This window comes from Mytilinidion resinicola, assembly GCF_010093595.1.
Source record: "Mytilinidion resinicola strain CBS 304.34 unplaced genomic scaffold BDZ99scaffold_2, whole genome shotgun sequence".
NCBI classification, from domain to species: Eukaryota; Fungi; Ascomycota; class Dothideomycetes; order Mytilinidiales; family Mytilinidiaceae; genus Mytilinidion; species Mytilinidion resinicola.
The window spans coordinates 1,891,707-1,911,416 of record NW_022985438.1 but is presented as its reverse complement, the minus strand read 5'-3'; the positions used below and the strand labels follow the sequence as shown (position 1 = coordinate 1,911,416).

General features: G+C 52.7%; 7 protein-coding genes across 7 annotated transcripts; 4 read left to right on the top strand and 3 right to left on the bottom strand.

Annotated features, from left to right (window-relative positions):
* Positions 1-203: 203 nt before the first annotated feature.
* Positions 204-1,713, top strand: BDZ99DRAFT_484942 (cysteine proteinase; the record flags this gene model as incomplete). Its single annotated transcript, XM_033722675.1, has 3 exons — positions 204-273; positions 329-759; positions 838-1,713. 3 exons carry the CDS (start codon positions 204-206, stop codon positions 1,711-1,713), a joined length of 1,377 nt encoding a protein of 458 aa, XP_033583247.1.
* Positions 1,714-2,534: 821 nt separating this feature from the next.
* BDZ99DRAFT_514879 (ribose 5-phosphate isomerase) lies at positions 2,535-3,450 on the bottom strand (the record flags this gene model as incomplete). The annotated part of the gene is made up of 2 exons (XM_033724919.1): positions 2,535-3,013; positions 3,072-3,450. The coding sequence occupies 2 exons, from the start codon at positions 3,448-3,450 to the stop codon at positions 2,535-2,537; spliced, it is 858 nt and encodes a 285-aa protein (XP_033583246.1).
* A 593-nt stretch (positions 3,451-4,043) lies between these two features.
* Positions 4,044-6,413, top strand: BDZ99DRAFT_433373 (uncharacterized protein). Its single transcript, XM_033717395.1, has 6 exons — positions 4,044-4,302; positions 4,352-4,479; positions 4,533-4,696; positions 4,753-5,677; positions 5,727-5,991; positions 6,045-6,413. Exons 1-6 carry the CDS (start codon positions 4,250-4,252, stop codon positions 6,202-6,204), a joined length of 1,695 nt encoding a protein of 564 aa, XP_033583245.1. The 5' UTR covers positions 4,044-4,249; the 3' UTR covers positions 6,205-6,413.
* Positions 6,414-6,417: 4 nt separating this feature from the next.
* Positions 6,418-8,170, top strand: BDZ99DRAFT_494130 (DNA repair protein rad18). Its single transcript, XM_033723291.1, has 2 exons — positions 6,418-7,159; positions 7,214-8,170. The coding sequence occupies exons 1-2, from the start codon at positions 6,540-6,542 to the stop codon at positions 8,031-8,033; spliced, it is 1,440 nt and encodes a 479-aa protein (XP_033583244.1). The 5' UTR covers positions 6,418-6,539; the 3' UTR covers positions 8,034-8,170.
* A 1,002-nt stretch (positions 8,171-9,172) lies between these two features.
* Positions 9,173-11,287, bottom strand: BDZ99DRAFT_566123 (alpha/beta-hydrolase). Its single transcript, XM_033727551.1, has 6 exons — positions 10,826-11,287; positions 10,686-10,780; positions 10,514-10,622; positions 10,256-10,459; positions 9,985-10,222; positions 9,173-9,914 (listed from the first exon to the last, which is right to left on the bottom strand). The coding sequence occupies exons 1-6, from the start codon at positions 11,222-11,224 to the stop codon at positions 9,187-9,189; spliced, it is 1,773 nt and encodes a 590-aa protein (XP_033583243.1). The 5' UTR covers positions 11,225-11,287; the 3' UTR covers positions 9,173-9,186.
* A 1,708-nt stretch (positions 11,288-12,995) lies between these two features.
* BDZ99DRAFT_542640 (uncharacterized protein) lies at positions 12,996-18,477 on the bottom strand (the record flags this gene model as incomplete). The annotated part of the gene is made up of 4 exons (XM_033726765.1): positions 12,996-16,635; positions 16,685-16,794; positions 16,904-18,291; positions 18,420-18,477. 4 exons carry the CDS (start codon positions 18,475-18,477, stop codon positions 12,996-12,998), a joined length of 5,196 nt encoding a protein of 1,731 aa, XP_033583242.1.
* A 155-nt stretch (positions 18,478-18,632) lies between these two features.
* BDZ99DRAFT_132702 (uncharacterized protein) lies at positions 18,633-19,389 on the top strand. Its single transcript, XM_033712626.1, has one exon. It carries the CDS (start codon positions 18,806-18,808, stop codon positions 19,295-19,297), a length of 492 nt encoding a protein of 163 aa, XP_033583241.1. The 5' UTR covers positions 18,633-18,805; the 3' UTR covers positions 19,298-19,389.
* The last annotated feature ends 321 nt before the right edge of the window (positions 19,390-19,710 follow it).

Here is a 19,710-nt window from a genome sequence, read left to right as displayed (position 1 = left end):
ACTCGCTCTTCACTTGCGACAATAGCTATTGTCGCGCGGATGCTGGCTCGCCCAGCCACTCTGCTAAAAAACCTTTCCACGCCGTGTTCAAACCTTCATGCAGAAAGCCTTATATTCTACGCTTCTCTCTCACACACTCCTCCCTCACACAATCCTCCCTCATAATCCTCACAATACCTTCGACCGACCGATCACAACCCAACATGCGTTCCGCAACCGAGTTCCCTCAACTTGCTGGCTTTGGCCTCTATGCTAGCAAGATCCGCGGCGACGGTAAACTTCTTCCAATTCCTGCACCATGTTAGTGCTAACTCAGACGTGTTTCCAGGAAATTGCCTTTTCAATGCCTTGTCTGACCAGTTGTACGGCGATCAGAGCGAGCATCGTGAGATTCGCGCCAAGGTCATTGCATATATGCGAGACCACGCCGACGTATACAAGAGCTTCATTACGGTCAACGTTGGAGGCGGTACGAGACGCAATCCCAAGCGCAAGAACACGGCCGCTGTCAATGCTCCCCTCGACAATACTGCCCCGACCGACGAGCAGATCCATGCTACCTTCGAGGAGCACCTGCGAGCCATGGCCCGTGGTGGCACGTATGGAGACAACTTGGAAATCACTGCCTTCAGCTCTGCGTTCCGCGTCGATGTCAAGATCTACCAGCGCGAATTCGCCTATATGGTCCATGGCGAGGTCCATGGCGAGAATGCAAACGAGCCGGAGGGCCAGCGCCCGGTTGTTCACATTGCTTACCACGTAAGTCCCACCATCGAGCCGGCTGTTCTGCTGCTCAGCTACATGTCGCTGGAATCCGTGCTGACTCAATCCGTCTAGACCTGGGAGCACTTTTCGTCCGTCCGCAACATCAATGGGCCCCACACCGGCCTGCCGAACGTCCAGATGATTGAGCTCACCAAGGAAGAAGAGAAGACGCAGCAGACTAAGCTTGCCACTACTCCATATGATCAGCCATGGATGCTCGAGGCGGTCTCGACCTCACTCCCTTTCCTGGCAGACGAACGTACGATCAAGAAGGCGCTTGAAGAAGCTAAGGGCAACGTCAACAATGCAATCTCCAGCTTGATCGACGCAAAGAGCTGCAGCGCCTCGCCAGGCGGCTCAAGTGTCGAGAGAGACACTGACACCGACACTGAGGATACGGACGGTCCGAACAAGCGTCGTGACCGTCGCCTCAGCCGTGCGACCCGCACCCTGAAGACGAAGGCTCCCAAGCCTCCGCATCCATTCCTTGTCAGACTCCACGCCAACAGCTCTCAAGAGTCGCTCACCTCCGACACCGGATCCTATGGCCTACCCCTTGCGGATCCAGCTTCTCCCGACAATTCGGACTCGGACTCGAAGCCAGACTGGCACATGGAGTCGTTCTATCAGGGAGACTACAACTCTCCGACCGTTCCAGATAGCCAACGCATTCCGTCTCGGGTCAAGATCAACCTCAAGAAGCCCCAGTCTCCGAGTGGTCGAAAGACTGTCCAACGTCAGACTGGCCCTCAGCGCCGCAAGGCTCCGTCTGCTCGCGAGAAGAAGGACATCAAGAAGCACGCTCAAAAGGCAGCTCGAAAGGAGCGCGCCATCGCCGAAGCTAAAGGCTTGAGCCCCAGTACCGTCAAGAAGGGCATGTCGGCCACCACACAGACCAAGAAACCATCTCCCGGTCTCGACGACGGCTTCAAGATTCTCTACATCTGAACTTCACAGATACCTCTCTCATCTCCACGATCTCCGTCCACGTCACGACCATATTCCACGTCTCACGGCTGAATCGGCATGTTTCCTTATTCCATCCCCGGTTTTCTTGATGATATACCCATTTGAGCGCCTTACCGGGAGGCCTCACGGAAAGTCTCTTCCTGATCATCACAACATCATCACCTTGCGACTCGAGCGTATGCTCCACTGGCAAGCAAATCATAGCGACGGCGTTTTGTCTGACTTTTTCTTTTCATTTTCTCTCTTTACTGCGGCGGTGTCTATTCCGGCTGCAGTGGTCTTCTCCTACATCATGAATTGCATATGCATTGCTTGGCTCCTTGGCTCTGAAGGGCTCAGACCGACCTTGGATGCCTTATGCACCGGCGACTGGTTTGGCGGTGTTTAGTGGTCTGTTGGTACGCTTGCCTGTTGGCAAAGCTACTTTCGATCTGTGTTGGATTGCATTTTGAGCGGCGGGTTGGCATTGCCTGGCTTTCAGACATTTGAATAGCATCGGCTTCTGCTTGGATCTTGCTCCTAGCGATGGGTACTCATTATGTTAGATACAAATCAACCTTGAATTCAAGGATTGTTGATCTTCGAAAAGTTCTTGGCTTCGCCATCGTGACTTGACTGGTCGTGAGTAGTCATTGTAATCTGGCTTTCGTGACTTGTCTTAACTTGACTTGATTGATGCTAAACTATGAATCTACATCTATGCCATTCATCTTGCGCATTCACAAAAAGTCACTACGTATACACATCACATTCACTCATATCTTCCCAAAATGCTCCGTCGCTCTCCAATACGCTCATCACTATTTTATTCCACCCTTCGCCGTCCTCACCTTCACCGACCCATCCTGCATCCCGAAATACACCGCTACGGGCTTCTGCCCACCAAGCACAGAAGCCTTGCCCAGTCCCTGCTCCCTCAACGCCTCCGCTTGCACGCCGTCCAGGCCACAGAACAACCCCACCTCCAAAACACCCGTAATCTGGTTTATCTCCTTGCTCAGCCGCTCAACCTCCCACTTCCCGCCAGTCCCGTCGCCAGCGCCGAGCCCCGACGCCGTGTCTTTGGCCGTCAGCAGCACGGGGAACGGCGCATCTATGATGAAGAAGTCCTGGTCCGTCTTCAGTGGGCCAGCCTTTGCGAGCAGGCCGGTGCGGACGTGGGGATTGGGAGAGCCGAGGAGGCGGAGGGAGCGCAGGACGGTGTTGATGGAGATCGGGGCGACCTCGATGGGGATGGTGGGCCAATTTGTCAAGAGGCGGGGCTGGTCTTTGCGGTAGTCTGGGAGAGACGGTCAGCACTCAAGATCTGAAGGTTTAGAGAGCGACTAGCGACCTACCTGCTACACAAACGAACTTCTTCGCGCGCTCTGCTACTAGCTTTTCCTGGAACAAGCACGCTCCACCGCCTTTTATGCAGTTGAGGTCCTCGTCCACCTCGTCGGCGCCGTCGAAGGCGACGTCCAGCATCTTTCCCTCGGGCAGCGAGTCGAATGCGATGGGCGTCAACCCGGCATGGGTAACTACCTGGCGTGACTGGTAGCCCGTGGGCACGAAGAGGATGTTTGGGTTCGTGCTGCGCTCTTTTATGGCCTCGACGACGTAGATGATGGTCGTGCCGGAGCCAATGCCGACGTAGGAGAAGTCGGGCGAGAAGTGCTCTTCAACAGCCCGGATTGCGGCCTTGCGCTTTGCGGCTTCGATGCCTGTGTCTGTCATATTGTTGTTGAACGTGGTGGTGTGAAGGGAGCGAGCGCGGGGTTGTTGGAGGGGCGTTGCGGAGAATCGAGTGGGGGTCAATTGAGGTTTGTAGGTAACTGTATGCCTCTGGCGGAGTAGGGAGAAAGAACAGGACTCAGAGTTTGAAGTACGAAGAGAATTGAGGGCGACTGTGGGAGTATATGGGCGCCGCGGAGTTTTCTGTATTAGCGTGGGGAGGATTTGACGATAGACGCGCATGAACGTCACAAGACGTGGCGTGAGGAGACTTGAGGTCTAGAAGAGAGGGTGCTACGCTGCTATCGGGGGCGATTGAGACAACTAATATAAGGGATGCAGAGTGTAACGGGGGACACGGTCTCTGGGCACGTCAGGCTCGAGCAGGACCCCGCCGGCGCAAGTGGTTGAGTCTGGCTCTGGTGCTTCGTAAGGCTGAGCACAGCTTACGGAGAGCAAGTCTGGCGGTCCAATCACGATGCCGCCCTCGAGCCCCTCCTGTCCCCTGCTGGCGCCTCGGAGTACTGCCGGGCGGTGACAGCAGCTCGGGCGGTGCCTGGAATCCATCACGTTACCTACCTTCACTGCCGCCTCGTCGACGCTGTAGCTGATATCTGGTGAATCCTGGACGCGGGTGGATGAGCACTACGCGTAGCACCCATAGCTTCTAAACGGCAAGGGCTCGAATCTCCACCTCCTCACCGTTCCCGACTACGCCATCCAAAAGTCTTCCCACCACACTCAAGTTTGAGGCTGGAAGCTTGACCCGACTCTTTGGTGGTGATCAAACCCATATTCAGCCATGACAGGCACAACACCCCCGATCCTTCAAGGGCCGACCTCGAAGGAGAAGAAGTAAGGCTGTCAACTCTCCACGATTCCAAGCACTTCCTAACTATTCTAGGTATGATCGCCAGCTACGACTATGGGCTGCCAGCGGGCAGGCGGCGCTAGAGGAGTCTCATATACTCCTCATAAACTCCGGTCCGGGTGTCGTGGGAGTGGAAACCTTGAAGAATCTCGTCTTGCCAGGTTCGTCTCGTCTGTACAACTAAGAATAGGGAACGGGTTCTGACAAATCATAGGCATTGGTAATTTCACCATATTAGACTCCACAATAGTCTCCGAGGAAGATCTAGGCGTCAACTTCTTTCTCGAAGAAGAGCAGTTGGGGGGATTCAGGGCAGAGCATACCTGCAACCTCCTAAAAGAGCTCAATCCAGACGTGCAAGGCAGCTACATCACAGAGGTATGCCCTGGCCTTCACCATTTCCTCAAGAGGAATGTTTGCTGACTATTTACTAGCGCATCGAGTCTTTCCTCTTGAAAGCGGACGCTTTGAAACCATATACCTTGATCCTCGTTACCGCGCCCATCGCCCCCGAGCTCCTCTCTAAGCTTTCTGCAAACGCCGAGACCTCCGCCATACCAACATTCTACATACACTGCACGGGATTCTATTCCCATTTCTCTATCCACTTACCCCCTGCATTTCCCATCGTCGATACACACCCGGATCCAGAGACCACCACCGACCTCCGCCTTCTGGCGCCATGGCCAGAGCTCTCGCAATACACAGCAGAAAAGACAAGTGGACTAATGGAGATGAACCACCATGACCATGGACACGTGCCGTATCTGTGTCTGCTACTATACTATCTAGAAGAATGGAAGAAGACGCACGATGGACAAGTACCACAGAATTACAAGGAGAAGACTGCTTTCAGGCAGACGGTGTCACAGGGGGCGAGGACAGACAATGCAGAAGGTGGGGAGGAGAACTACGACGAGGCTGTGGCGGCTGTCTTGAAGTCTCTCAATCCAGCTGAGCTTAAGAGCTCTGTGAAGGAAGTCTTTGATGCGTCTGAGTGCAAGCTCCTTACGGCCGATTCCCCGGACTTCTGGATAATAGCCAACGCTATCTGGAGTTTCTATGTTGCCCGTGGTGCACTTCCGCTGCCTGGATCAGTTCCGGATATGAAGGCACAATCTGCGGATTATGTCCAGCTGCAGAATGTGTACAAGTCGAAGGCCCGAGCAGATCTTTCGGAGGTCCTTCAGAGGGTACGAGGGCTCGAGAAGAAGCTTGGTAAGACAAAGACCGCTGAAGAGAAAGAAGTGGAACTATTCTGCAAGAATGCTGCGCACATCAAGCTGGTGCGAGGAAGGCCATTCCATGTTGTGCAGCCAGGGAAAGGCGTCAAGTGGGAGGATAGGGCCAAGGCCGCAGGTATGATATGGACGGTTTCATTCTAGAATTCTACTAATTTAATGTGCAGTTCAAGGACTCACCAATCCGGAGTCTCTTATCTTGATCTACATCGCTTTCCTCGCCTTTGACATCTTCACATCCACGCATGCCGCAGATGCGCTTGGTGGAGCAGCGAAGATCCCTGGTGAGACAGACGCAGAGGCAGATGCGGAGAAGGTTACTGGTATTGCTTTCAAGATCATCGATGACTTGATCAAGGAAGCTGGAACGGTTGTCGAAGATCCAGACTACTCTGAGGCAAAGTCAAAGGCCGCAGAGTTTGTGCAAGAGATGTAAGTTTTCAGACTCCTTTGTGTTCAAGATTGCAAAACTCATATTTTCATAGCGTTCGTGCCGGTGGTGCTGAACTACACAACATCGCCGCTCTTACAGGTGGCTTGGTGTCTCAAGAGGTCATCAAGGTGATCACCAAGCAATACGTCCCGGTGGACAACACGTGCATATTCGACGGCGTCAGGAGCAAGACCTCTGTTCTACGATTCTAAAGCTCTCTGAGTCTTGTATATTTGATGCGTAGGGGACCCTTTGGGTCAGAGGTCGATGGAAGCTCTTGAGTAAAGCATCTACGTCACGGCGTCTAGATGCGAGAGAGATTGAACGATCGCGAAGCATTGGAGAATACCAACATGGTCTCTCAACATGGGACAAAATGAAGTCAATAGTCCATTAAGAAATCATGAACTAAAATGTGAATTCGTGATTGGCTACACTCGTGAATTCATTCCGAATCACGTGCTCACGGGCCGGACGTTTTCGCGTCTCACACTTCAAGTTAACTTCAATCCCGCTTCACCAACGTGGCAACCCACACACACACACCATGAGCAAGCTCCACACCGTCGAGGACCCCACCGACTGGCTCAACACCTCCCTCTCCTCCTTCGAGCCGCTCGAAGCCGCGCTACGCTGCCAAGTATGCAAGGAGTTCTATGACACGCCCATGATCACGACGTGCTCGCACACCTTCTGCTCCCTCTGCATCCGACGCTGTTTCAACTCTGACGGCAAATGCCCGACCTGCCGCGCTAGCGACCAGGCGGATAAACTGAGGAGGAATTGGGTGGTGCAAGAGCTGGTCGACACATTCAAGGCTGCGAGGCCTGCAGCGCTGAAGCTCGCGCAGGCGAAAGCGGGAACGGAGGATGAGGAGACTGAGAGGGCAAAACGCAAGCGGAAGCTAGACCAAACAGATATTGAGGAAGACGATATTGGAGAGACGCGTCGCCCGCGCCGGACGCGAAGGAGTAGGAGTGCAGTGGATGGGATATCTCAAGAAGAGCCGATTGAAGTGGATGACAGTGGCGATGAAGACTATGACCCAGAAGAGGGGACGACGCTGTGCCCGATCTGCAAGTCGCGGATGAAAGTGGGGCTGGTCTACGCGCATTTGGATCAATGCGATGGGAAGCCTGTAAACAACAATGGGGCGGGTCGTTCGAGGTATGTCTCATGTACTGCCTGCATGTGGATTTCGCGGCTAATTTGTTTCATTAGGGTTCAGCCTTCGAAACCAAAGGAACCACCGCCTTCCGCTGCTCGATTACCCCAATTCAATTACTCGCTGCTGAAAGACAACGCTCTAAAGAAGAAGTTGCAGGATCTAGGAATTGCGGCTCATGGTTCTCGCGCTCTGCTTATCCGACGCCATACGGAATGGGTCAACTTGTGGAATTCGAATTGCGACTCGACGCGGCCCAAAACAAAGAGGGAGCTTTTGAGAGAATTAGATACCTGGGAGCGTAGCCAAGGAGCTGGCGCCTCAACGGTGCCCTCTGCGGTAATGAGGAAAGACTTTGATGGACAAGGCTGGGCTGCCAGCAACAAAGACCAGTTTGAGGAGTTGATAGCGAACGCGAGACGAAACAGGACTCGAAAAGAGGCCAAAGTAGAAAAGACGGGAGAGAAGCCCAGCGAGGCTCAGACAGACAGTACGCCGACTCAGCAGCCAGAACCAGCGCCGTCGATCGAAGCACTAGTGCGGCAGGACGAAATCTCAAAACCATACGAAGGAAACGAAGAGGCCCTATCCATAGTCCGAGAGAAGGTCGAAGAGACCAATACTCACGGCCGGAGGCTAAGATCTTCCGGCCAACCCATACCTGAGCGACCTAGGGACGACGAGGTACCTATGAGGACTGATGAAGGGACATCACTGGATGGAGGAGTGGAGGCCAACCCTCCTATATCTTCTCAACACCAGTCCCCGCAATTCGTTCCAATATCGCCCAACGTTGATATGAGTCGAAAAGCTCATATGTTCAGGTTACCTGAGGATCCCATTGTAGATACAGATGGAGGCAGATCCGTATCATAAAATATCCAGAATCGCTCTATCCCAAATCCATCAAACCAGACCTTCTATAATCACCATGCTATGTGTGCCAATCACAGCTCCCAAAAATACCGTAAGAGAAATCCCCGGAGTTCCGTGAGCTGACGAAGAGAAGAGGGGACACATGTAGCCTCACGGTGAACCACGGAACGCGCCCCCCAATGTGTCATGTCCAACCAGCCAGCCTCTCCAATAGCCTCCCCTCTATCTCAATATCGCTTTTCACTCGTTCAGCTTTTCTATCAAGTATATATTATTATATCTAAACATATTACCCAGTGTAAACTGAATGTTCTTCGGAACCCTTTCCTTTTGCTCTTGGGTTCGAGGCGGGATGCTGTTGGGGTTGTGGTGGGATTTCTTTTTGTGTCCTTTTCCCTCTTTGGTTTTTCGTCTTGCCTGCCTTCCAAGTTGGGCAGCCTGGTAGATGTTTCTCCCAGAGACCAGCTACGTATCGTCCGCTAACTACTCCCGAGAACCTGAATGCGAAACTGGCAAGCGCGGGATGCCCGTCGCTGTCAAATGATAATACTCGGCTTGTGTAATGTTCGACAATGCCGGCCCAAATCCTCTTAGCCAAGAGCGACCTCTTTCTAAAGGATAGATCTCCTTTATTTTTTGTTTGGAATTCCTTCTCGTATTCGCCTTTCAATTGCATGTCTACAATGGCACTTCTGACGCAGTCTATCCAACACTCCGCAGTCATATTGAGCGCCAACCTTAATCTATCATGGACCGGGGCCTTCCATCGTGCGCGGTATGCAGAAAGAGAGATGACGACTTCAACCGTTTCCGAGGCATATAACATGTTCGCCCGAACTCCTATGTCCAGCCAGAACGGCCGAGAGAAGGGGCCGAAGGCGGATGCACGAACTGGCGGCGGATGGGAAGTCTGGGTAGTGTGACCATATGAGAGAGTATGTACTAGTATAGCAATAAGTAGCTACTAATTCTGGTGATTTCGCATGTCACACAAACTCGCTGACCATTCATAGAACCACCGGACTATACAGGATTGTAAGGCCACTGGAAAAGTTAATTGACCCGACCTGCTACCATCAAAAGCCGTCAAGCTAGTCGCAAACAAGCGTCTACAATCTAGCACTGTATGCTGTTTTCCTCGCATTTTGTCTAGCTAGACGCGCCACCCACCCGCGAGCCTAGGGAAGTCATACCCACCAAAGACCGTGGTCGCGAAAATAATCCCGCCCCAGAAAAGGCAAATAGAGCGATTTTGCGTCCTATCCTCGATAAGCTCAAAGCCAGTGTCGGTGACATTAAGCACATCCCAAAGATAGTTTGGGGAAGACCCGTCAGGATGTCCCCCCACCACCGGCCACTCTATCGTTGGCGGAATGTTGAGAGACTGGTTGGAGTTGGGGTTGCCAAAGCGGGCATGGCTGACGAGGTATGACTGATATCCGCGAGCAACACCTGGGATCGGCAAGCCTTTGAATAGCGACGTACTCCAAAGCGGGAGCTCGATCCCGGAGACATTGGTAAAGGCGAAAGGATCGTACCAGGTCGGCAGAACGTCTGAGCCATGAGTTCCGTTGAGTGCGGAAAATTGCGCGTTGTAGGTTTTGCCAGAGTACGCAACACTAAGAAAATTGGTATTGTAGAGGAAGCTGGATTGTGCAATAATGGCCTTGTATCTATCCGCTTCGGTTTTGAAAGCCGCGGAAGGGTACTCGGCCTCGATTTTATTTACTACATCGTAGTCTTTGACTGCGTAAGCCGGCCAGGTATATTCAAGGTAGTCGTTAAGATCCTTGTCCGTTAGGATAGAGTGGTTGACGAATAACGCTCCTTCATCAAGGCAGTGCGAGGGGATAACAGAATCCATCTCCGCCCAGTTATTGCCTTTGGCGCATATATTAGCAGCTGAGATAAACAACAACAACAACAACAAGAGAATATGCAGTAGTTATACCTAAGGCGAACTCTACTGCAGGATGCTGACGGAAATAAATCCCATCTGGCGCCGGACTGAAAACCACAGGGGCAATTGGATTACTAGTAACTAGATCGTTGGCCTGGTTGATAATGGAGGCGTCTGTGTTGCGCAAGCACGCCAATCCCTGACCTTCGCATCCCGCTGCTTTTTCGAACTTCTGGTAGTCCCGCTCGATAGAGCAGTTGCGGTCAATCTTATCCGGAAACCCTGGACTCTAGATAACCGCACGCCAGAAAAGGGGATCTACCGTTCCGCTTTCTCTCGTTAGGAGCCGGTAGATTGAACCGGCGCCTGCGGACTCGCCCCAAGCAGAGACGGTATTAGAGTCACCGCCGAGGATGGAAATGTATTTGTTCGCCCATTCGAAGGCGGCGTACTGGTCGTGGAGACCGGCGTTAGCTACAGCTTCAGCCTCGACAGTCCTGCCGGCGAGGCACCCGTACACGCCGACCTTCGAATGTCAAGTAAGCTGACACACTGAACTTTTAAGAGTAGTCCATCTTACCCTGTAATTAAACGTCACTACGATGATATTGCCACCAGAACTCACGATTGGGCCGGTTCCGTCGTACAGCCCTAGAGAGATCCCGCCATCCTTTGACCCGGCCGAGTAACTGTTTAAAAAGAGAGTCAGTAATATAGATTTTGAAAGTAGGGAAAAGGGACGGGTAATGTACCCACATCCATATATCCACACGATCACCGGTAACTTCGCTACTTCCCCCCGAATTGCCTTGCCTGGCACGTATACATCAAGGAAGAAATAATCTAGCTCAATCAATCAGCCTATCCCAAGCCAATCTAAACTTTGACTTACCTTCGGACTGCGGCTCCCCGAACCCACATTCAGTCCTGCAGGCAAGCTTTGCGTGCATGCAAATCCAACCGATCCGTTCTGGACCCCAGGTTCAACAAGTGGTTGTTCAGGTATTGCCCAGCGGAGGTCACCTAGGGGCGGAGCCGCGAAGCGGACGTTTTTGAATGTGTAGACCTGAAAATCTCCATTAGCTTTGGCGTCATCAGGACCGGGAAAGGTACATATAGAGGAAGTAGAACGAACATCTGAGAGGGGATTGTAGTTTGCGGCCTCGTAAGTAGCGTAGGGGAGAGTCAGCTTTGGCATAGCTCGCTTGACTAGCGCTTCGACCGTTTGTAGAGGGATGAAGAAGGTAGTGAGGATGTATAGGAGAAGAGGTAGCCAAGTTGTTGGAGCCATTGTAACAGATGATTGAAAGTGGAATTGATTGATGATTTTGTTTGAGAAGATCGAAGTACAGGTTGATGCTCTTTTTATACTTTTACTGTGAAATGAAATAATTAATACCAATGAGCACCATATCAGGTATCTGCAGCTCGTTCTTGGTAAGGAGGAAATTGACCAGTGTTCATAGCCGTTCGCAATATATATGTACAACATCACATCAAAACCTTATTCTTCTTATTTTTTGTAAATGAAGCTCCTCACTCAAGGTTTCTAGTTTGTTATGTAGAGTTCCCCGGAGGATTTCTGATCCTGTTGGAGAGTTGCCAAGAATGATTTCTAGCCTCGTCAAGGGAAAAAGCTGATGTGACTATTCTCACCAATACCATCTAGCACGCTTATAAGCCATCGGTTATGTAATGTCCATTCAGCTGTGTGAGTACAAGGTCTACTGAATGAGGAAAATGGGGGATCTGGAATAATGCCCGCATATATAAGAAATGTGGAGAACCCTGCACGGTGCTATGGTTGAGTATAATCTATTTCCCGGTCCAAAAGCCAGCAGGGTATCTTTCCTGTCCTTGAATAGCAAACGTTGCACGAGGACATTGTTACTTGGAAGCCCTGGATAGTGCTATTAATCAAATGAACTTTGAAATTGCTATTGCGTGGATGAGGATGACCCGAGGTTGGGGCATCTCGCAGAAGGAAAAAGCTCTCGTGCTGCCTCTACTAGGCTTGTTTATATAAATGGCGGCTTCGGTAGCCATGTCCGTTTGCATATTAGTTAGCTCATTTTGGTTGTTTCTACCTCATCGCTTCTCTAGAGAATCTGGGCGCTATTGACCTCCTCTATGGCGTATAGTTTTCGGCATCTCGGCTTTGGTTGACGTGGAAATTTTTGACGGTAGAACATCGAGCCAAGCGTCATAAGGATCTTTTGACGGCATCGAATTTGCCCATTTTCGATCGTTGGGCGAAGAAAATATGTCATAACTAGTGGTAGTTTCTGAAACAGTTGGAGTTGAGGTCGGAGTCAAGTTGATGGATGATCGTAGATCACGTGATGGGTGATCAGCTAGCGTGCTCTGACGCACTAAGTTGATAGAGCTCGCGGAAGGTCCAAATGCGATAGCAGCAAGCCCATTGGAGACGCCAATACCACACGCAGAAAGACACAAAGTTTTAACATGGTATACGATAGATGTATATAATTGGTCCCCTTTCACTCCACCACAGCTCCATCTATTCCCACCACATTTCCCAGCTATACTACTCCAAAGGGAACTCGTGAATGCACCGTCTTCTTGATCTCCTGAGCCATGACCCCATCCCATTCATATCCAAGCTCGAAATCTATTCGCACAAGAAGAAGACAAAGAATAATATACGTCCAAGACTCGACCCCCACACCCATATATGAAACGAAGCACGAGGGAGGTAATAGATTACGTTTGCGTTCCCGTTCCGCGTATGAAAAGCCCGACAACCATAAACAAGCTCAAATGTATCAAATCAATCATCAGGGGGGAATAATGCTAGAACCCGCACGCTTGACGCTCGCTTTGTGCAAACCCGATCCCAATCGCTATGCCGCGCAACTTGATGTCAAAAAACAGCAATGACTAAAAACAAAACAAAGGATAGATGAGGAGGGAGGGGAAGGTATGGAAAAGTATCGCCCTTTCACCCAGACTCGTTCGGTCCTAATTATCGGGAACTCCATCCCGGCCAATATCAACACCAACATGTATGTTTCTTTCTTTTTTTCCTCACGTACGCATGTTTACGGAATTCTCTCCATCTCGTCGCGTGCACGCAAGTACTTAGTGGCAAGTACATCGCCGCCCTTCTTGCTCATCTCCATCCAGTGCTGTGCAACACACATCGTCATCGGATCGCTACGCGCCATGTCTTCCCTCTTGCGATCTCTGTTAAGTAGCTCGCTCTTGAATACATCACGCGGCTTCGTCAGGGGCAAGACGGTTCGCTGAAGGAGGTCTGGGTGCGTGAGGTAGAAGATGGCGAGTTCACGCTCTGCGACAGCATCTCCCTCCTTGGCTGTGATTATGAGCATGCGTGCCGCATCTTCCATCGTGTAGCGGGAAAGAGGGTCATCGGCAGGGATTGGAGTAGCGGGAGATGATGAGGTTGTTTTCGTCGAGGACGGCGTGCTAAGACCCGCGCTGCCTTGACTTTGCGCGGAGATGCTGGTGGAGCGGTTTTGGGTGTTGAGAGCAACAATTTCGTCGGCGATTTCAACCATGACACGGCAGACGTCTTGCTTCAGGCCCAGAGCAGCAAGACCGGCGTCCCAGAAGGCTTTGCCGCGGGCGGTCTTGTCGAGCATCTGGGCTGGGACGAATGAGGCGATATACTGGAGATCCCGGAAGAGCGTCTTTGGGCGAATCTCAGCGTCACGGAACAAGCCTTGCAGAACTTCCACAATCATGTCGGTGCTGGGTGGGCCAACAGGGGAGCGAGTACCAGCGCCACTGCCACTGCGGAACGGAACTGGAGAGGCAGTACCGTTGCCGTGTTGAACAGTCATGCTGTGCGACCGACGCTCTTCGCAATTGGCGATGGCTTCTTCAAGGTTCTGAGCACGTGAGACATGTGCGGCGGGTTCACGAGAGCTGAGCTCCGGCATTGCTCCCAGAGTTGGCGACTGAGGAACTGTTGGAAGCGTCTCGCGACGGCTATTGTAAGATCGGCCCGAACGTGACGTCAACGACGCGATGATGAGGAGCTCTAGCTCGTAGAGGGCGTGCAGTTTCGAGTAAGGATTGGGATGCGTGGCGAATTTGTTCAAAAGACGCCTGAAAGCCATGTTGTAGGGGAATTCGAGTAACCCAGTTTTCTTGGCCGCTGCCATACCCGAGGACCGAGCTGTGGCATCACTGGATGATGTGGAGTATTCTCCAGCTGAGTGATGCGTGTCGGGTGCAGCGTGTTGAAGCGTTGCGACCGGGGCTGCCGGCTGACTCCGCTCATTACGGCCCAATGTCTCTAAGGGACCGGAACGATGCTCGGCACGAGCAGAACTCTTCATGCTCTTCATACTTTTCTTTCTCGCTAATGCTCTCTTCCGACGACGATCTTCCTCTTCTTTTCGTTGAATACACTCCTCCCCAAGATCACCAGAGAACCACGCGTCCGTCTCGCTGCCGTGACCAAACACCATAGTTCCAAGATCACTGAGAAGCAAGCCTGTCAATGTTTGCTTGAGATCTAACAAGAATCGACGCTTGTCCTCATTCACAGTGGCTGATTGCTTGAGCATCACGGTTCCTTTCGAAGACGACGCGGTCCGAGGTCGAATGCTGGTGGCACTAGTAGGTGACTGAGCTTGCGTTTGGAAGGGAGACCAGAACGTCGTTGTAGAATCGATGGTGAGCACAGGACTAGAGCCTCCGAAGTAATCTTGGGAATCCATTAGGTCCATGTTCCTTCCCGAGCCAAACTTGCCAGACTCAAAACTTTGCTGAGATATATTGCGGTCCGAGATTGAACGTAGACTGCTTTGACTGGGGCGTTGGGCGAAGTCCAGGCTTCGTGAACCTGGTCGGTTATGCTGCGTTTCATACTCTTCGTCACCGGCAATTGATAGTGTTCCCACGCCAGTTAAGAAAAGATCGCCCTTCTGTCGACCGCTGTCAAGAATCTCTTTATCACGGCGGTAGAGTTCCGAAGACCACAAGACTGGGCCATCAAGAATGCCGTCGCCAACAAGCTTGTCGACACATTTGTCAATTTCAAGACAGAATCGGTGAATTCTCTCTTCACCCTTGCAGAAATTCTCGACACCGTACTGTGTTAGCCAGCGGAGGGTCAATTCGGATTGCTCGTCGGCCAATTTGTTAGGGCCACCGTGATCTGAGTTAGCCGCCATGAGGTCGACAATTTGAGCTTCTGTCTTGAGCAAGAAATTGTTGGTGGATGATTTGGAGAAGTTCCGGGGCCGAGGTGTCTGGATTGGCTTGCCGTCGAGCGTCTTGGTCGGCTGTCCCATGATCTTCAGGGCAATAGCAACATTCTTGGCTTCTTCGTAGCCGGCGGAGTTGCGGACGTCGGTGATGTACCACATCTTATCGCGAAGATTTTTTAATCCCAGGATCATGTCATCGATTGCAGTATCGTGCCGCTCTTGGGATTGCTTGAGCCAGACGAACCAGGCCTCGAACTCCTCGATGGCGCTAGCTGACTTCCCAAGGGAGTCCCGTGGGCCTCTGGAAAAGTAGTTGAGGAGAGCAGAATAGCCATTTCGGACGAGAGACGGTGATGAAAGCTTTCGAAGGGTCTGCAGGGTCTTGTAGTAAAGATGAGCGCTGACAAAGTCTGAGCGAGCTTGACATTGATGCATTGCTACTTCAAGCATCGTAACGAGTACTGATGCTTTGTCTTGCGGAGCATCCTTCGGATCTGGATTGCTGTTGCTTCTTGGATGTTGTGGTGATCGATGTCGGGCTGGCATAGCTCGCTGACTTGCAATCAAATTGGTGAGCTGACTTTGACTTTGGTTGTGGTATGGGTTTCTTGAAGCCAGGTTGTCGCTTTCTGATCGGACTAAGTTTTTCCTTGCATCCCGGCGATGTGTGGAAGTGCGGTTACTGAAGCCTTTGGACTCGCTTTCGGGTGCGAGTTCCTTCGGAATCTCGTATTCCTCGACCAACTTTCCAATTGCTTCCTTTAACTGATGATAATCGCTCTCTAGGTCGATTCTGTCAGACGGCCCCTCATCTTCACTGTCACTGTCTGGTGAATCATCGTCATGCTCATCTTCATCATCAGCATCTTTCCGCATTCTAGTCCGGAGTTCTTTGCCATCCGGAGAGACATATAGAACGGCCCATCGCTCTGCGCATGGATGACAAGATCCTGAGGATGCTTCCACACCAAGGATCCGAGACATTTCAGAGCAAGCCATTCTCAGGCGTCTTCCATAGTCTTCTGTCGGTGCGATCTTGGGCAGCTCATGGTAGTTTTCTCCAGGCAGCAATGGGTGTCTCTCAATGGGATGACCTGAGGAGTCCAGAAGAGGCTCTCGCGATGTGGTATCACTCGTCATTGACGATGCGCTAATGCTGAGTACAGAACTTGCATCTCCGGAGACTGAATTGGCGTGAAAGGGTAAGGAAACCCCAGAGATCGACGAAGCGGAGGACGCCAGGCCTCCACGTCGTTGCAGATCTTTTTCGAAATGACTAGATGGAGGACGACGTTCCGGGAAAAGCGTGTTGACCAGAGTGATGATGTCCGAAGGGCAGACAACGATGAAGGGCTGCACCTCCACTGTCTCGCGGGGAGAGGTAATGGCTTTGGCGGGAAGAAGGACAGGCTTCGACTGATTGCGAGTGTGCTTGAAACGGCCAAGAATGTTGTCGATATGAGTACGTATTTCGGGAAGTATGGGAACAGCTTGTTTCCTACCGACAATTTAGCGTCGTCTTCAAAATGGGAAGAGCGTAGTCATACCAATTGTAGGTCATGTCTAATACCTGCTTCTGAGCCCTGATAGCAATCTCTTTGAGAATCTTTTGACGGGCATGCTCGCTGATGTGATGGCCAGTCATAATACCTTGGCTCTATTTTGAGTCAGTAAGAGACTCCTAGGATGGATGGAAAAGAAGTGAGACGTGCCTCGGGATGAATGATTGCGTTTAACAAGTAGGTAGAAAAGAACCAACGAGACACAATGAAAGTTCGTGCTGCGGTACGATGCTTGTTGGAGTCTTCAAGTTTCCGGAGAATGGCAGTACCAATTTCTAGAACGCCTTCCGGGATACCTCCTGCGCTGGGCTCATCGTCAACGACTTCGAAAAGTCTCTTGATGGCCTTGTCGTAGAAGTCATCAGCCGCAATAGTATCCTTGGTGCTGCGCGGGACAGGCTGCGTCCCTGGCCTTGCTGGCTGGTCCTCGGCTTTCTCCAACAGGAACTGCCCATCCTGGAGAACCTGCATTAGGTAGAGCTCCAAATTGGCCTTTCCGGGCCACTCCCGCATACCGGCCCAGGCATCCAGGACATGCTTGATAAACTTGTCACTTCCGGGTTTCCCTTCGGTGATGAGCCTCGCACACGTGGTAGCCAGGGCATCCGTTCGGCGGAGGTCTTCAGCGGAGTCTGGACCCGAAGAATTTGCAAAAATGGTATAAATGAGAGCAGAAAGAGGATCATGCCGCTGAAAAGACAGTAGACGCTCTACTGGACTTGAGCTCGAGGCTTGAGAAGGCTTCTGAGCGGACCCAACAGCCTTACCCCGAGCCTGCAACGCCATGACGGAATCAATGGGATCCAACGCTTGACGAAATGAAGTTAAAGAAGCGAGCTCCTGCTGTGACAAATTCAAAATGCGAGTAGCAAGGAAACTAGGGTTCGTGCGGATTTCGGAGACGAAATCGAGCAGCTCGTCCAAAATTTTGGACGGAACCTCATTGATAAACGTAGAAAATGATTGCGACTTTTCATTCCGTGAGCTTTTAGACATTCCAAATTCGAGATCAGGCTCCAGCAATGCATATCGTCTCGTGGCGTCGCAAGAATTCCGAACGTCGTGAAGGGCATTATAAAGCGTAGCAAAGTTTTTCTTATCATCGGACCTGAAGCTGTCAACCAAAGTGCGGTGGGCTAGCTCTCCGCAGTGTACCAGACGCGCGGAGAGGGCGCTTGCCACAAGCCATCTGTGAAGCCTGACGCGCGAGTGAGCCTTGCGCTGCTCCTGGTAGCCTTGGAGTCGGATCAGATGTGCCAACTCGGCGAGGGACGTGGATGAGGTTGTGACGGCTGCAGTGGGCAAGTACGGCTCGGAGTACTGGGACAGGTCTTGTGGGAGGAGGCGTGGGAGGCGGCCGGCGGGAGCAGAGATGGAGGCATTGATGACAGGCCGCTGAGCGTTGGCTGTCCGGTCATGGTCGAGGGGTCCGCCAGGTCGACTTCCCATGGTTGAGGTGAGGTTTGACGGAGAGGGCGACCGTGGCGGACTGGCAGACCGGAGAGAGACTTCTCGAGGAGGGTCATGGACGTCGGACTGCGAGGGGGTGTGGGTTCTAGAAGAGACGTGGGTGAGGGTCGGGGACACGGCTACTCGGAGGGCTCAGTTAGCTTATGCCAGCTCATCGTACAGTGCGCGTTATTCCTTAGAGCAGTCTATTGGGCACGCGGGGGAAAAGGTTTGAGGGCTGCGGGAAGAGGTAGAGTAGTGGACCACATACGCGGAGTAGAGTGTAGCATGGCCGCCGGCGAGGCGGAGTGGTCGTTTCTTCTAATCATGCTGCGCCATCAGGAATCGCGAGGCTCTGGCAATGGGCGCGCTGTCAGGGCAGCATCGTCTACGGCAGCATGGCCGAAACAAAGTCGCGTTGGAGTGGGCTGGGAGGGCGTGGAAGATGTGCTGGCAGCCGCCGTTATCGATAGAGCGGCGTGTCTTGACTCGACCAACCTCACAGGCGCGGGCTCGGCGGCGGCGATGCGATGCGATGGCGACAGCGGGATGGAAGATGCAGAAGTTCGACGGCGAGCAGGCAGATTGGACGGCAGCGGTGGCGACTGACCGCCCTGGAGAGAGCCTTCAGCACGACTGGGAGAGGGCTGGGCTGGGATGGGAGGTTGGACATGGAGGCCGATGACTTGCAGCAGCCAGCACACACTGCGTGGACGTCCGCGAATCACGCCCCCGAAGCCGCGCTGTTCATGGAGGCGCCCAGCGCTGACAGGCCACACAGCGCACCTCGAAGAGGCACCGTGGAGCGCTGGAGGACGCTTTGAGCGGCGTGCAGGCCGCCACGGCCACGCGCTGCAGAAACCGCGATGCTCACCACCACGCTCAGCTCGACCCTTGGGCCCACCAGGCCCCATTCCCGCTCCGCCACTGCGCTGTCGAACGCCAGATCCCGCCGCGGGTGGCTTCATCAGGCCCCGCGGCCCCTTCTGCGACCCAGCCCGACGTCGGAGCCAGCAAGGATTCTCTTTCTCGCGCCTCCAAGCCTTCGCGAGGACCTCTGCGGACCCCTTCGCGGCACGAACGCGGTCGCAAGCGCTCGACGTTGCGGGTCGCCAGTGGTTCAGGCAGATCGGCCCTGCACGAGGTTGATGTGTTGGCAGCAGAGGTGCATGCAAGCCAGCCTGTCACTCCTGCACGCCAATGCCCGCGACAAAGACTGTTTCCCTAACCATCCAGAGGCGCGTCGTTAGATTGAACCTAAACCCGCGTGCGATTCACCACGCGCAATCAACGGCCGGCGCTGGCGAGACCTGTCCTCCCTGCCTGCACCAGTCCTAAACCGTCGCGATCTGTCTATCAGCGCAAGAACCAGACATCGGCATCGTTCTGCCGGCTGCCTGCATGGCTCTGCTCTCTCCAGGCATGGTCCCGCTTGCGTGCCTCCAGCCACTCGTTTCCACTCGAAAAACAACAGAGTTAGGTAGTATAAAGATTGTATTGCTTCCATTTTCAATCAGCCTTGCCCCTTGCTCATGCTCCGAGTCCGCTTCAGGGAGAGGCCT